Below are 13,822 nucleotides of genomic sequence, written 5' to 3' on the forward strand. Positions count from 1 at the left end.
AGTGAGATTTTGTGCTTATTTAGATGAGGAAAGTTAATGTCACATTTACAGTGTCAACCACAAGTATTCCTGCCTCAGTCGCAACCTGCGAGGGAGCTGTGATAACAGCAGTATCAATCTTTCCACTTCCCACTCAGCCTCTTTTACAGCCTTTTGGAGCAAAATTGCCGATATGTGGGCCATTCAATTAGATCATGCTCACTGGAGAGTGGATTGAAACTGCTCAAACCCATTCAAACCCAAACAGCCAGTGGGACCTTCATTCCATTAGCCTGGGCTGTACTTGGAGCCAGGTTCCGCACCTAAAGTGTCAATGTGCTACCTCACTACCTCACTGCATCCCCTGGGCACACAACATCTGGGCACAGAACAGCCAGGTTCAGAATCAGCCGGGCATGGAAAGCTCCAAACCTATCTCTCTTGGGAAGAGGTGAAGGTAACCAAAGCTGCAGTTGGTTGCTTGCGCCTACTGTACCGCGATAGTCAGAGTACAGATACTGAAATATACTTTGTCAACGAGATTGAGGAACATTGCTTTAACAAAAGGCATTTGACTAACTAGGAACTGCCCAGAGCATAAATTAACTCAGACACTTGCGACGATTGCCTCACTGCTATCCAATCCAATCTATCCGACCAAACGTACTAGCAACTAAAGATTTTGATGGGATTTTGAATTTTTCAAGTTTAGCATATAAAGAGGTTGTAATGTTGTTGTAAGGTATTGGGATAGATTTGGTCTATGCAGATTGAATCCTGGGAAGGATAGCATTGGCCCTGAGAGGGAGAAACAAGGTCAGCTCTAGGTATCAGGGATTGAGTCAAACAATGAGTACAGCCCAATCTCAACCCCACACTGCTCCCAAACTAGTCCATGCTGGAAGTTCAGGATCGCTGGATTTCTGAGGAAAGGTTAAGGAAATTAGGTTTGTTTTTTCTTTGGAAGAAAGGGACAGTGAGAAGATCAAATTGAATTGTTCAAGATTTTGAAGAGAAGCGAGGGAATAATTCACTCTGAAGTTTACACAGCTCCCAAATGACAGAAAGAACTGCCCGAAGAAATCAGTGTAATGGAAATGCAAAGCCCCAGACGTCCCCTCCCAGATTGTTGTGTAAAATGTAAGTGAATCTCTCGCTGACTCAATCACAGCTTGGCCTTTCCCAGGCTCTGGCTTTCTCCATTATTGACTGTGGACCAATCACAGGCCATCTCTCTGGGACATACCATTCTGCCATTCTAAGTGGGTGACAGAAAATCAGTGGCTGAGGTCATGGAACTTGGGGAGGGAGGCCGGGGTCTGACTGAATGACTTTCTCAAAGACACTTCCCAGGGTTTGTGTGAAGTACACAAGGATGCAACTATTTATTGGTTAGTGGCACAATGTTGCTGATATTTATGCCTATATTTCCCAGGGTTGATAGAAATTCTAATTATCACAGAATACACGGATTGTGAGAGTGACATCAATAGTGCTCACCATACCTGACACAGCACATATACAGATACATACAGGTAAGATAAATGACTTCAATCTCTATCGTGGTGCTGTTACACTCACAACACTATACTCCAAAAGTTTGATATCCATCGATATACAAGAGAAACGACAACTCCCATTAGAGAGCTTGGTGGCTGGGATACAACAGAGGGTTAATCGATGGTTGGAGAGCTTGAGTCTTAACTTTAATCTTGGCCACGATGGTCACACTCGATTCCACTTTGTGCTGAGTCCTGTGAACATGCTTTGTGGTTCGACCTTCTGTCATTGGCTTGTTCTCCACATGACATCCTGTATCCTTCAACACTCGCTGGGCCATATTCAAGTCCAGTCAGCTGGGAATGGATGGAACAGAGTGAGCCGGGATCAGTTTGATGGACAGAGTGAGCCTGGATCAGTTTGATGGACAGGGTGAGCTGGGGTCAGTTTGTTGGGGGAAGTGAGCCGGGGTCAGTTTGATGGACAGAGTGAGCCAGTGTCAGTTTGATGGACAGGGTGAGCCAGGGTCAGTTTGATGGACAGGGTGAGCTGGGGTCAGTTTGATGGACAGAGTGAGCCGGGATCAGTTTGATGGACAGAGTGAGCCGGGGTCAGTTTGAAGGACAGGGTGAGCTGGGGTCAGTTTAATGGAGGGAGTGAGCTGGGGTCAGTTTGATAGACAGAGTGAGCCGGGATCAGTTTGATGGACAGAGTGAGCCGGGGTCAGTTTGATGGAAGAACTGAGCCGGGGTCAGTTTGATGGACTGAGTGAGCCGGGGTCAGTTTGATGGAGGGAGTGAGCCGGGGTCAGTTTGATGGAGGGAGTGAGCCGGGGTCAGTTTAATGGACAGAGTGAGCTGGGATCAGTTTGATGGACAGAGTGAGACGGGGTCAGTTTGATGGACAGGGTGAGCCGGGGTCAGTTTGTTGGACAGGATGAACCAGGGTCAGTTTGATGGACAGAGTGAGCCGGGGTCAGTTTGATGGACAGAGTGAGCCGGGGTCAGTTTGTTGGAGGGAGTGAGCCGGGGTCAGTTTGTTGGACAGGATGAACCGGGGTCAGTTTGATGGACAGAGTGAGCCCGGCTCAGTTTGATGGACAGAGTGAGCCCGGCTCAGTTTGGTCCAGCACTTTTTGCTTAGACAGCCGTCGTCTGCTTGATGCTCTGGAAACTGAGCCGAGTGGGAGATGTTGGGATGGACATTGCCCTGGCAACTCGAGTCCGGATCGAGTGGTTGTCTTGCCAACGATGCCACCTTTTCCTCACAGCAGATCGAACCTGTGAAAGGACACTGTGTTAGGCCATTGTGTAGCTGTTGCTCACTGAAGGAAGACCACAGGTTCCTGTGACGTTAATGCGTGTAAAGTCAGTATCCCAGTAACTGGCTCTGATTCCTGGCCCACTCCACCAGGCCCCAACCCATGGCACCAAGCCTTTTGTCCCCAAGTGATGATGTCACATTGATTCCTGAACCAACAAACTAACAAATACTTGCTGCAGAATACCCAGCCTCTGACCCACTCTTGTAGCCACAGTATTTATGTGGTTGGTTCAGTTTAGTTTCTGGTCAATGGTGACCCCAGAATTTGGTGGTTTCAAAATGCTAAATATGAGCCTTCTGTTGCAACTTGCCCTGTTACTGAGGAATTCATTTTTTGACCAAGTGACAGAATCAACAAGTGATTCATTATCCAAATCCGACATGTTTCTTCCACAGAATGAGGTATTAAAAAAAAATTATTTGATCATTCGCTGGATGTGTGCATCGCTGGCAAGGCCGGCATTTATTGTCCATCCCTAGTTGCCCCGGAGAAGGTGGTGGCGAGTCTCCTTCTTGAAGCGCTGCAGTCTGTGTGGTGAAGCCATGTTTTCCCAGTGGTGGAGGGAGTGAATGTTTAAGGTGGTGGATAGGGTGCCGATCAAGCGGGCTGCTTTGTCCGAGATGGTGTTGAGCTGCTCGAGTGTTTTTGGAGCTGCACTCATCCAGGAAAGTGGAGAATATTCCATCACATTCCTGTAATGTGCCTTGTAGAAACATAGAAAATAGGTGCAGGAGTAGGCCATTCGGCCCTTCGAGCCTGCACCACCATTCAATAAGATCATGGCTGACCATTCCCTCAGTACCCCTTTCCTGCTTTCTCTCCATACCCCTTGATCCCTTGAGCCGTAAGGGCCATACCTAACCATTTGCCCACTCACCTAACTTGTCCAAGTCACCCTGCAGCCTCTTAGCATCCTCCTCACAGCTCACACCACCACCCAGCTTAGTGTCGTCGGCAAACTTGGAGATATTATCCTCAATTCCTTATTCTAAATCATTGATGTATATTGTAAATAGCTGGGATCCCAGCACTGAGCCCTGCGGCACTTCACTAGTCACTGCCTCCCATTCCAAAAAGGATCTGTTTATCCCGACTCTCTGCTTCCCGTCTGCCAACCAGTTCTCGATCCACGTCAGTATATTACTCCCAATACCATGCGCTTTGATTTTGCACACCAATCTCTTATGTGGGACCTTGTCAAAAGCCTTTTGAAAGTCCAAATACACCACATCCACTGGTTCTCCCTTGTCCACTCTACTAGTTACATCCTCAAAAAATTCCAGAAGATTTGTCAAGCATGATTTCCCTTTCATAAATCCATGCTGACTTGGACCAATCCTGTCACTGCTTTCCAAATGCGCTGCTATTTCATCTTTAATAATTGATTCCAACATTTTCCCCACTACTGATGTCAGACTAACCAGTCTATAATTACCCATTTTCTCTCTCCCTCCTTTTTTAAAAAGTGGTGTTACATTTGCTACTCTCCAGTCCATAGGAACTGATCCAGAGTCGATAAACTGTTGGAAAATGATCACCAATGCATCCACTATTTCTAGGGCCACTTCCTTAAGTACTCTGGGATGCAGACTATCAGGCCCCGGGGATTTATCGGCCTTCAATCCCATCAATTTCCCGAACACAATTTCCCGCCTAATAAGGATTTCCTTCAGTTCCTCCTTCTCACTAGACCCTCGATCCCCGAGTACATTCGGAAGGTTATTTGTGTCTTCCTTCGCGAAGACAGAACTAAAGTATTTGTTCAATTGGTTTGCCATTTCTTTGTTCCCCATTATAAATTCACCTGAGTCCGACTGCAAGGGACCTACGTTTGTCTTCACTAATCTCTTGTAGATGGTGGAAAGGCTTTGGGGAGTCAGGAGGTGAGACACTTGCTGCAGAATACCCAGCCTCTGACCTGCTCTTGCAGCCACAGTATTTATGTGGTTGGTGCAGTTAAGTTTCTGGTCAATGGTGACCCCCAGGATGTTGATGGTGGGGGATTCGGCGATGGTAATGCCGTTGAATGCCAAGTTGATTGCATGTCTGGTTTACACGTGCTCAGTGGTAAAGGCACTCGGGTGGGTGTAAACTGGGCGGCTGCAAATCAGGTGATCAATTCGCTATCAATCTTGTTATGCTAATGTCAAATATCAATTTCATTTCCATTATCTCAGGTTGTGCAGCAAGATATGGCAGTGTGTTTTATACACAGCAATGCGTGTTATATAGGTGCTGTGTGTTATATACAGCAGTGTGTGTTATATAGGGTGGTGCGTGTTACATATCACAGTGTATGGGTTATATACGACAATGTGTGTGCTATATATGACAGTATGTGGGTTATATGTGACAGTGTGTATTATGTGTGACAGTGTGTGTATTATATATGTGACAGTGTGTGTATTATATATAGGGCAGTGTGTGCGTTATATAGGGCAGTGTGTGTGTTATATAGGGCAGTGTGTGCGTTATATAGGTCAGTGTGTGTGTTACAAACTACAGTGTGTGCATTATATATCACAGTATGTGGGTTATAGGTGACAGTGTGTGTGTTATATAAGACAGTGTGTGGGTTATATGTGACAGTTGTCCTCAATCTGTGAGACAATCTATCTCAACAAAGCGCAACATCGGGCTGGATCAGACGCCCCGTGCATTAACACTGCCCCGACACAGCAGCACAGTAACCTACCATGTATACTGCTCCAACAATGGCGTATTAACGTGCCCCAGCATTAATACTGCTCCTATACAATGGGAATTAGGGAAACTCTCCACTGGCTGGAGTCATACCCAGCACACAGGAAGATGGTTGTGGTTGTTGGAGGTCAATCACTCAGCCCCAGGACATCGCTGCAGGAGTTCCTCAGGCCAGTGTCCTAGGCCCAATCATCTTCAGCTGCTTCAAAGGTCAGAAGTGGGGATGTTCGCTGATGATTACGCAGTGTTCAGTTCCATTCACAACTCCTCAGATAATGAAGCAGTCCATGCCCGCATGCAGCAAGACCTGGACAACATTCAGGCTTGGGCTGATAAGTGACAAGTAACATTCGCATTATACAAGTGCCAGGCAATGACCATCGCCAACAAGTGAGCATAACCATTCAACAGCATTACCATCACCGAATCTCCCACCATCAACATCCTGGGGGTCACATTTAACCAGAAAATTAACTGGACCAGCCTCTTAAACACTGTGGCTACAAGACTGGGTCAGAGGCTGGGTATTCTGTAGCGAGTGTCTCACCTCCTGACTCCCCAAAGCCTTTCCACCATCTACAAGACACAAGTCAGGAGTGGAATACTCTCCACTTGCCTGGATGAGTGCAGCTCCAACAACACTCAAGAAGCTTGACACTGTTGTGTATCTGTAAAGCATGCACTCCCATGTTTCACCACCAGGGAGTGCATCCCCTGAAGTCCCAATGTATCCCAGAATCCCTTGGGAGCACTGTATATAGGCCGGCCCCTAAAGCTTGTTACTCACTCTGGAGTGTCTTAATAAAGATTGAGGTCACTGTTACTTTAACCTTCCTGTTTGCAGTCTCATCTGTGTTAGGAACACAACTGGCGATGAGTATACGAATCCAACGCAAAGATGCAGCAAACTGTGGGCATCCTGGAGAAGTTCTCGGAGGGTGAGGACTGGGAAGCCTATGTCGAACGGCTAGACCAGTACTTTGTAGCCAACGAGCTGGACGGAGAAGGAAGCGCTGCAAAAAGGAGAGCGGTCCTCCTCACGGTCTGCGGGGCACTGACCTACAGCCTCATGAAGAATCTTCTGGCTCTGGTGAAATCCACAGACAAGTCATATGAGGAGCTGTGTACACTGATTCGGGAGCATCTTAACCCGAGGGAGAGCGTGCTGATGGCGAGGTATCGGTTCTACACGTGCCAGCGATCTGAAGGTCAGGAAGTGGCGAGCTACGTCGCCGAGCTAAGGCGACTTGCAGGACAATGTGAGTTTGATGGCTACCTGGAGCAAATGCTCAGAGACTTTTTTGTACTGGGCATTGGCCACGTGACCATCCAATGAACACTTTTGACTGTAGAGACACTGACCCTCAGTAAGGCCATTGCGATAGCACAGGTGTTTATGTCCACCAGTGATAACACCAAACAAATCTCTCAGCACACAAGTGCTCGCAATGTTCATAAATTAACTGAAACTGTGTTTGTGAGCAGAAATGTACAGGGCAGAACCCACGAGTCTGCAACTCCCAGCAGACCTCAGGTGACCCAGATAACTCAGAGTCTGCAACAAAGGATGAATGCAAGGCAATTCACACCTTGTTGGCGTTGTGGAGGCTTCCATTCAGCCTATTCATGCCGCTTCAAAGGGTATGTTTGCAAGAGCTGTGGAACAATGGGGCACCTCCAATGAGCTTGCAGATGAGCTGCAAGCTCTACAAAACCTGCTAACCACCACATGGCAGAGGAAGATCGGTCCATGATGGATCAAAGCAATTTCGAGCCTCAGAGAGAGGAGGCAGATGCTGAAGTACATGGAGTGTACACATTTTTGACGTAATGTCCACCTATAATGCTAAACGTAAAATTGAATGGCTTACCCATAGCCATGGAACTGGACACTGGCGCTAGCCAATCCATCATGAGTAAAAAGATGTTTGAGAGACTGTGGTGCAACAAGGCATTCAGACCAGCCCTGAGCCCCATCCACACGAAACTGAGAACATACACCAAAGAGCTTATCACTGTCCTGGGCAGCGCCATGGTCAAGGTCACCTACGAGGGCACGGTGCACGAACTGCCACTCTGGATTGTCCTGGGCGATGGCCCCACACTGCTTGGAAGGAGCTGGCTGGGCAAAATCCACTGGAACTGGGATGACATCCGAGCGCTATTACATGTCGATGAGGCCTCATGTACCCAGGTTCTTAACAAATTTCCTTCCCTTTTTGAGCCAGGCGTTGGAAACTTTTCCGGGGCGAAGGTACGGATCCACTTGGGCCCAGAGGCACGACCCATTCACCACAAGGCGCGAGCGGTACCTCACATGATGAGGAAGAGTGGAAATCGAGCTGGACAGACTGCAACGCGAGGGCATCATCTCCCCAGTGGAATTCAGCGAGTGGGCCAGCCCGATTGTTCCAGTACTCAAAAGTGATGGCACGGTCAGGATTTGCGGCGATTATAAAGTAACTATTAATCGTTTCTTGCTACAGGACCAATACCCACTACCTAATGCAGATGACCTATTTGCGACGCTGGCAGGAGGCAAGACATTCACCAAGCTCGACCTGACTTCTGCCTATATGATGCAGGAGCTTGAGGAGTCTTTGAAGGGCCTCACCTGCATCAACACGCACAAGGGAATGTTCATCTACAAAAGATGCCCGTTTGCAATTTGGTCGGCTGCAGCGATCTTCCAGAGAAACATGGAGAGCCTACTTAAGTCGGGACCACGCATGGTGGTTTTTCAGGACGACATATTGGTCATGGGTTGGGACACCGTCGAGCTCCTACAAAACCTGGAGGAGGTCCTCCAGAGACTGGATCGCATAGGGCTGCAGCTGAAGAGGTCGAAATGCATCTTCATGGCAACAGAAGTGGAGTTTTTGGGGAGAAAGATCGCGGAGGACGGCATTCGGCCCACAGACGCCAAGACAGAGGCTATCAGGAATGCACCCAGGACACAGAACATCATGGAGCTGCGCACGTTCCTGGGACTCCTCAGCTATTTTGGTAACTTTCTAAGCACCCTCTTGGAACCCCTACACGTGTTATTGCGTAAAGGTAAGAACTGGGTATGGGGAAAAAAACAAGAAATTGCTTTTGAGAAAGCCAGAAACATTTTATGCTCCAACAAGCTGCTTGTATTGTGTAACCCGTGCAAAAGACTCGTGCTAGCATGTGATGCGTCGTCGTACAGAGTCGGGTGTGTATTACAACAAACTAAATTTGCGGGGAAGTTGCAACCTGTCGCCTATGCTTCCAGGAGCTTGTCTAAGGCCAAGAGGGCCCACAGCATGATTCAGAAAGAAGCATTAGTGTGTGTGTTCGGGGTAAAGAAAATGCATCAGTACCTGTTTGGCCTCAAATTTGAGCTGGAAACCGATCACAAGCCCCTCACATCCCTGTTCACTGAAAACAAGGGGATAAATACTAATGCCTCAGCCCGCATACAAAGGTGGGCACTCGCGCTATCAGCATATAACTATACCATCCGCCACAGGCCAGGCACCGAGAACTGTGCGGATGCTCTCAGTCGGCTACCATTGCCTACCACGGGGGTGGAAATGGCGCAGTCCACAGACTTGTTGATGGTGGCGCAGCCCGCAGACTTGTTGATGGTCATGGAAGCATTTGAAAATGATAAATCACCTGTCACGGCCCACCAGATTAGGACTTGGACCAGCCAAGATCCTCTGCTGTCCATAGTAAAAAAACTTTGTACTGCATGGGAGCTGGGCCAGCATCCCTGTTGAAATGCAAGAGCTAATCAAGCCATTCCAGCGGCGAAAGGACGAGCTGTCCATTCAGGCAGACTGCCTGTTGTGGGGTAACCGCGTAGTGCTACCAAAAAAGGGCAGGGAGACGTTCATCTTGGATCTCCACAGCACACACCTGGGTATAGTAATGATGAAAGCGATAGCCAGATCCCATGTGTGGTGGCCCGGTATCGACTCTGACTTAGAGTCCTGTGTATGGCATTGCAGCATGTGCTCAGTTGAGCAACGTGCCCAGAGAGGCACCACTAAGTTTGTGGTCTCGGCCCTCCAGACCATGGTCGAGGATCCATGTCGACTATGTGGGCCCGTTTCTCGGTAAAATGTTCCTGGTGGTGGTGGATGCTTTTTCAAAATGGATTGAATGTGAAATAATGTCGGGAAGCACCACCACCGCCACCATTGAAAGCCTGAGGGCCATGTTTGCCACCCACGGCCTGACTGACATACTGGTTAGTGACAACGGGCCATGTTTCACCAGTGCCGAATTTAAAGAATTCATGACCCACAATGGGACCAAACATGTCACCTCGGCCCCGTTTAAACCAGCCTCCAATGGGCAGGGAGAGCGGGCAGTACAAACCATCAAACAGAGCCTTAAACGAGTCACAGAAGGCTCACTCCAAACCCGCCTGTCCCGAGTACTGCTCAGCTACCGCACGAGACCCCACTCGCTGACAGGGGTGCCCCCGGCTGAGCTACTCATGAAAAGGACACTTAAAACCAGACTCTCGCTGGTTCACCCCAACCTGCATGATCAGGTAGAGAGCAGGCGGCAGCAACAAAATGTAAACGATGGTCGCGCCACTGTGTCATGGGAAATTGATCTGAATGACCCTGTGTATGTGCTAAACTATGGACATGGTCCCAAGTGGATCGCAGGCATGGGGATAGCTAAAGAAGGGAATAGGGTGTTTGTAGTCAAACTAGACAATGGACACATTTGTAGAAAGCACCTGGACCAAACGAGGCTGCGGTTCACAGACTGCCCTGAATAACCCACAGCAGACACCACCTTTTTCGAGCCCACAACACACACCCAAAGGATCAATGACACCACGTCGGACCAGGAAATTGAACCCATCACACCCAGCAGCCCAGCAAGGCCAGGCTCACCTAGCAGCCCTGCAGGGCCAACAACACGCCAGCCCAGCGAGGGCACAGCCAACACACCAGAACAGACATTTGTACTGAGGTGGTCCACCAGGGAAAGAAAGGCTCCCGACTGCCTCACCTTGTAAATAGTTTTCACTTTGACTTTGGCGGGGGAGTGATGCTGTGTATCTGTAAAGCATGCACTCCCATGTTCCGCCACCAGGGAGTGCATCCCCTGAAGTCCCAAGGGATCCCAGCATCCCTTGGGAACACTGTATATAAGCCGGCCCCAAAGGCCTGTTCCTCACTCTGGAGTGTCTTCATAAAGACTAAGGTCACTGTTACTTTAACCTCCCTGTGTGCAGCCTCATCTGTGTTAGGAACACAACAGACACCATCCAGGACAAAGCAGCCGCTTGATCGGCACCCCACCCACCATCTTAAACACCCACTCCCTCCACCACCGGCGCACCGTGGCTGCAGTGTGTGACATCTACAAGATGCACTGCAACAACTCGACAAGGCTTCTTCGGCAGTACCTTCCAAACCCACCACCTCTACTGTATAGAAGGACAAGGGCAGCAGGCGCATGGGAACACCACCACCTCCACATTCCCCTGCAAGTCACACACCATCCTGACTTGGAAATATACCGGCCGTTCCTTAATCGTCGCTGGGTCACAATCCTGGAACTCCCTCCCTAACAGCACTGTGGGAGTACCTTCACCACACGGACTGCAGCGGTTCAAGAAGGCAGCTCACCACCACCTTCTCCAGGGGTAATTCGGGATGGGCAATAAATGCCGGCCTTGCAGCGATGCACACAACCCATGATTGAATAATAAACCTAGCGTCCTGCCATTAATACTGCTGCTAAACTGTGTAATAAAGTGCCCCGCCATCAGTGCAGCTGAAACAATATGGTACGATGACACAGTGTAAATGGCACATCTCCCAACTTAGTCAAAAGCAAAATACTGTGAATGCTGGAAATCTGAAATAAAAACAGATTCTGATGAAATGTCAGCGACCTGAAGCGTTAACTGTTTCTCTCCATAGATACTGTCTGACCCGCTGAGTATTTCCAGCATTTCCTGTTTTATTTGGGACATTATTCATGTGGTCTGGGTAAAAGCTAACAAGGGAGGTTTGAGTGCAGTGAGTGTTAATCTGGTTCACCAACTATCCAGGTAAAGGAGAATGCGGACTGGTCAATTACTGTGACTCCGTGCAGCCATCCATTCAGGGAAGGGTCAAAGGTCATTGCACTCACTCGAATCAATATCTGAGGGATATGTGTATCTGATAACTGAGCTGCATATGGTCGTTCCTTATCTATCATCATAAACAGTCCCTCAGAATCGAGGAAGACTTGCTTCCACTCTGCAAGTGAGTTCTCAGGTGACTGAACAGTCCAATACGGGAATTACAGTCTCTGTCACAGGTGGGACAGACAGTGGTTGGAGGAAAGGGTAGGTGGAACTGGTTTGCCGCACGCTCCTTCTGCTGACTGCGCTTGCTTTCTGCATGCTCTTGGCGACGAGACTTGAGGTGCTCAGCGCCCTCCCGGATGCACTTCCTTCACTTCGGGTGGTCTTTGGCCAGGGGCTCCCAGGTGTCGGTGGGGATGTTGCATTTTATCAGGGAGGCTTTGAGGGTGACTTTGTAATGTTTCCTCTGCCCACCTGGGTCTCGCCTGCCATGTAGGAGTTCTGAGTAGAGCACTTGCTTTGGGAGTCTCATGTCAGGCATGCGGACAATGTGGCTCGCCCAATGGAGTTGGCCGAGTGTGGTCAGTGCTTCGATGCTGGGGATATTGGCCTGATCGAGGACACTGACGTTGGTGCGTCTGTCCTCCCAGGGGATTTGCAGGATCTTGCGGAGACATCGTTGGTGGTATTTCTCCAGCGATTTGAGGTGTCTACTGTATATGGTCCACGTCTCTGAGCCTTACAGGTGGGCGGGTATCACTACAGCCCTGTAGACCATAAGCTTGGTGCCAGACTTGGTCTTCAAACACTCTCTTCCTCAGGTGGCCGAAGGCCACGCTGGTGCACTGGAGGCGGTGTTGAACCTCGTCGTAGATGTCTGCCCTTGCTGATAATAGGCTCCCAAGGTATGGAAATTGGTCCACATTGTCCAGGGCCACGCCGTAGATCTTGATGACTGGGGGCCAGTGCTGTGTGGCAGGGTCAGGTTGGTGGAGAACCTTTGTCTTACGGATGTTTAGTGTAAGGCCCATGCTTTCGTATGCTTCAGTGAGGATGTTGACGATGTTGACGGTTTCTGTAAATGACTTTGACAACCAAATACAAGCCAGCTGTGAAAATGTGCAAGGTGAGCCTTTGCTTCACCAACGAGCTGTCCAATGGAAAGATCACTGGATGCAACTGGAGGTCCTGAGCAGGTGGGATTGTTGGCATTCACTGGCCCTTTACAAAGGGATATTCAGCTGTGTACCTCTTCACACAACACAGGCTGATATTTCACAGAACCGCAGCAGCTAACTTCAGTACAGCTGGGTTCAATAATTGGAAGTCAAAACAGGAAATGCTGGGAATACTCAGCAGGGTCAGGCAATATCTGTGGAGGGAGAAACATTGAACATTCCAGGTCAATGAACTTTTGTCAGAATATATAATTGGAAGAGTTAGGGTACGAGAGGATGGACTTCGATGGGAGAGTTGGGGGGCAATGGAGGGATAGTGTGAGGGTGATGGGGAGATGGCCTTCGATGAGTTAATGGACTTTCCTCACCTGTTTTCGAATAGTATCCTGAAATTCACCATTCAGGTTAACACATGAAGAAAATCTAGTGAAGAGGTGAGTTTTCAGCTGGCGAGTATTGGTGGTGAATAACAGATACCCAGGAGTGAGTTACCGGCTGGAATCTAATCAAAGGGTGTGGGGAGTTTATATATAGAGTAAACTGGAATCTAATCGAGGGGTTTGGGGAAGTTCATATAAAGAATAACAAGCGCACCTATTTGTACGAACTGAATGCCAGCCGTTTCTCTGATTGGTTCTCCATTATCACATGACCTATAGCTGATTGGTCTCCTTGGATGATAAGCCACACCCTGAAGTTTCTGTGGACTGTGCAACTGGAACCGCCCAGTCTAACTTTACACATTGCGGACTTGAGAGGACATATCCCTCCCCCAGCCGCAGTCCCTTAGTCCAGCACAAGTGTATGACCTTACACTCCCCCGGCCATACATGGGGCATTGTGTGCAGATTGTTAACAGTCAAGTTGTTGTGCAGTGATTTGTGACAGGGTTGTGACGTCAGGATTTCATCCAGTCCAACGATGTCCCTGACAATCCGAGATTTCCGAGTAATTGGGGGGTGGCTGCAAAGGGGGTTGGAAGAACGTGATCCACCTTCCCCGAGTTCCGTCTCCACCCGGCTCTCTCCCCCCCCGACTCTCTCACTCTCTCCACCCGACTCT

The 13,822-nt window shown here is 48.9% G+C and overlaps 1 protein-coding gene across 1 annotated transcript in view; it reads right to left on the reverse strand.

Moving 5' to 3' along the window:
- Window positions 1–2,618: 2,618 nt before the first annotated feature.
- Window positions 2,619–13,822, reverse strand: part of LOC139233687 (corticotropin-releasing factor receptor 1-like) — a 350,288-nt gene continuing 339,084 nt past the window's right edge. Inside the window, exon 12 of the mRNA XM_070864095.1 lies at window positions 2,619–2,759. Coding sequence (XP_070720196.1) covers window positions 2,619–2,759 — 141 coding nt within the window. The remainder of the gene's footprint in view (window positions 2,760–13,822) is intronic.

Source organism: Pristiophorus japonicus, chromosome 21, assembly GCF_044704955.1.
Source record: "Pristiophorus japonicus isolate sPriJap1 chromosome 21, sPriJap1.hap1, whole genome shotgun sequence".
NCBI classification, from domain to species: Eukaryota; Metazoa; Chordata; class Chondrichthyes; family Pristiophoridae; genus Pristiophorus; species Pristiophorus japonicus.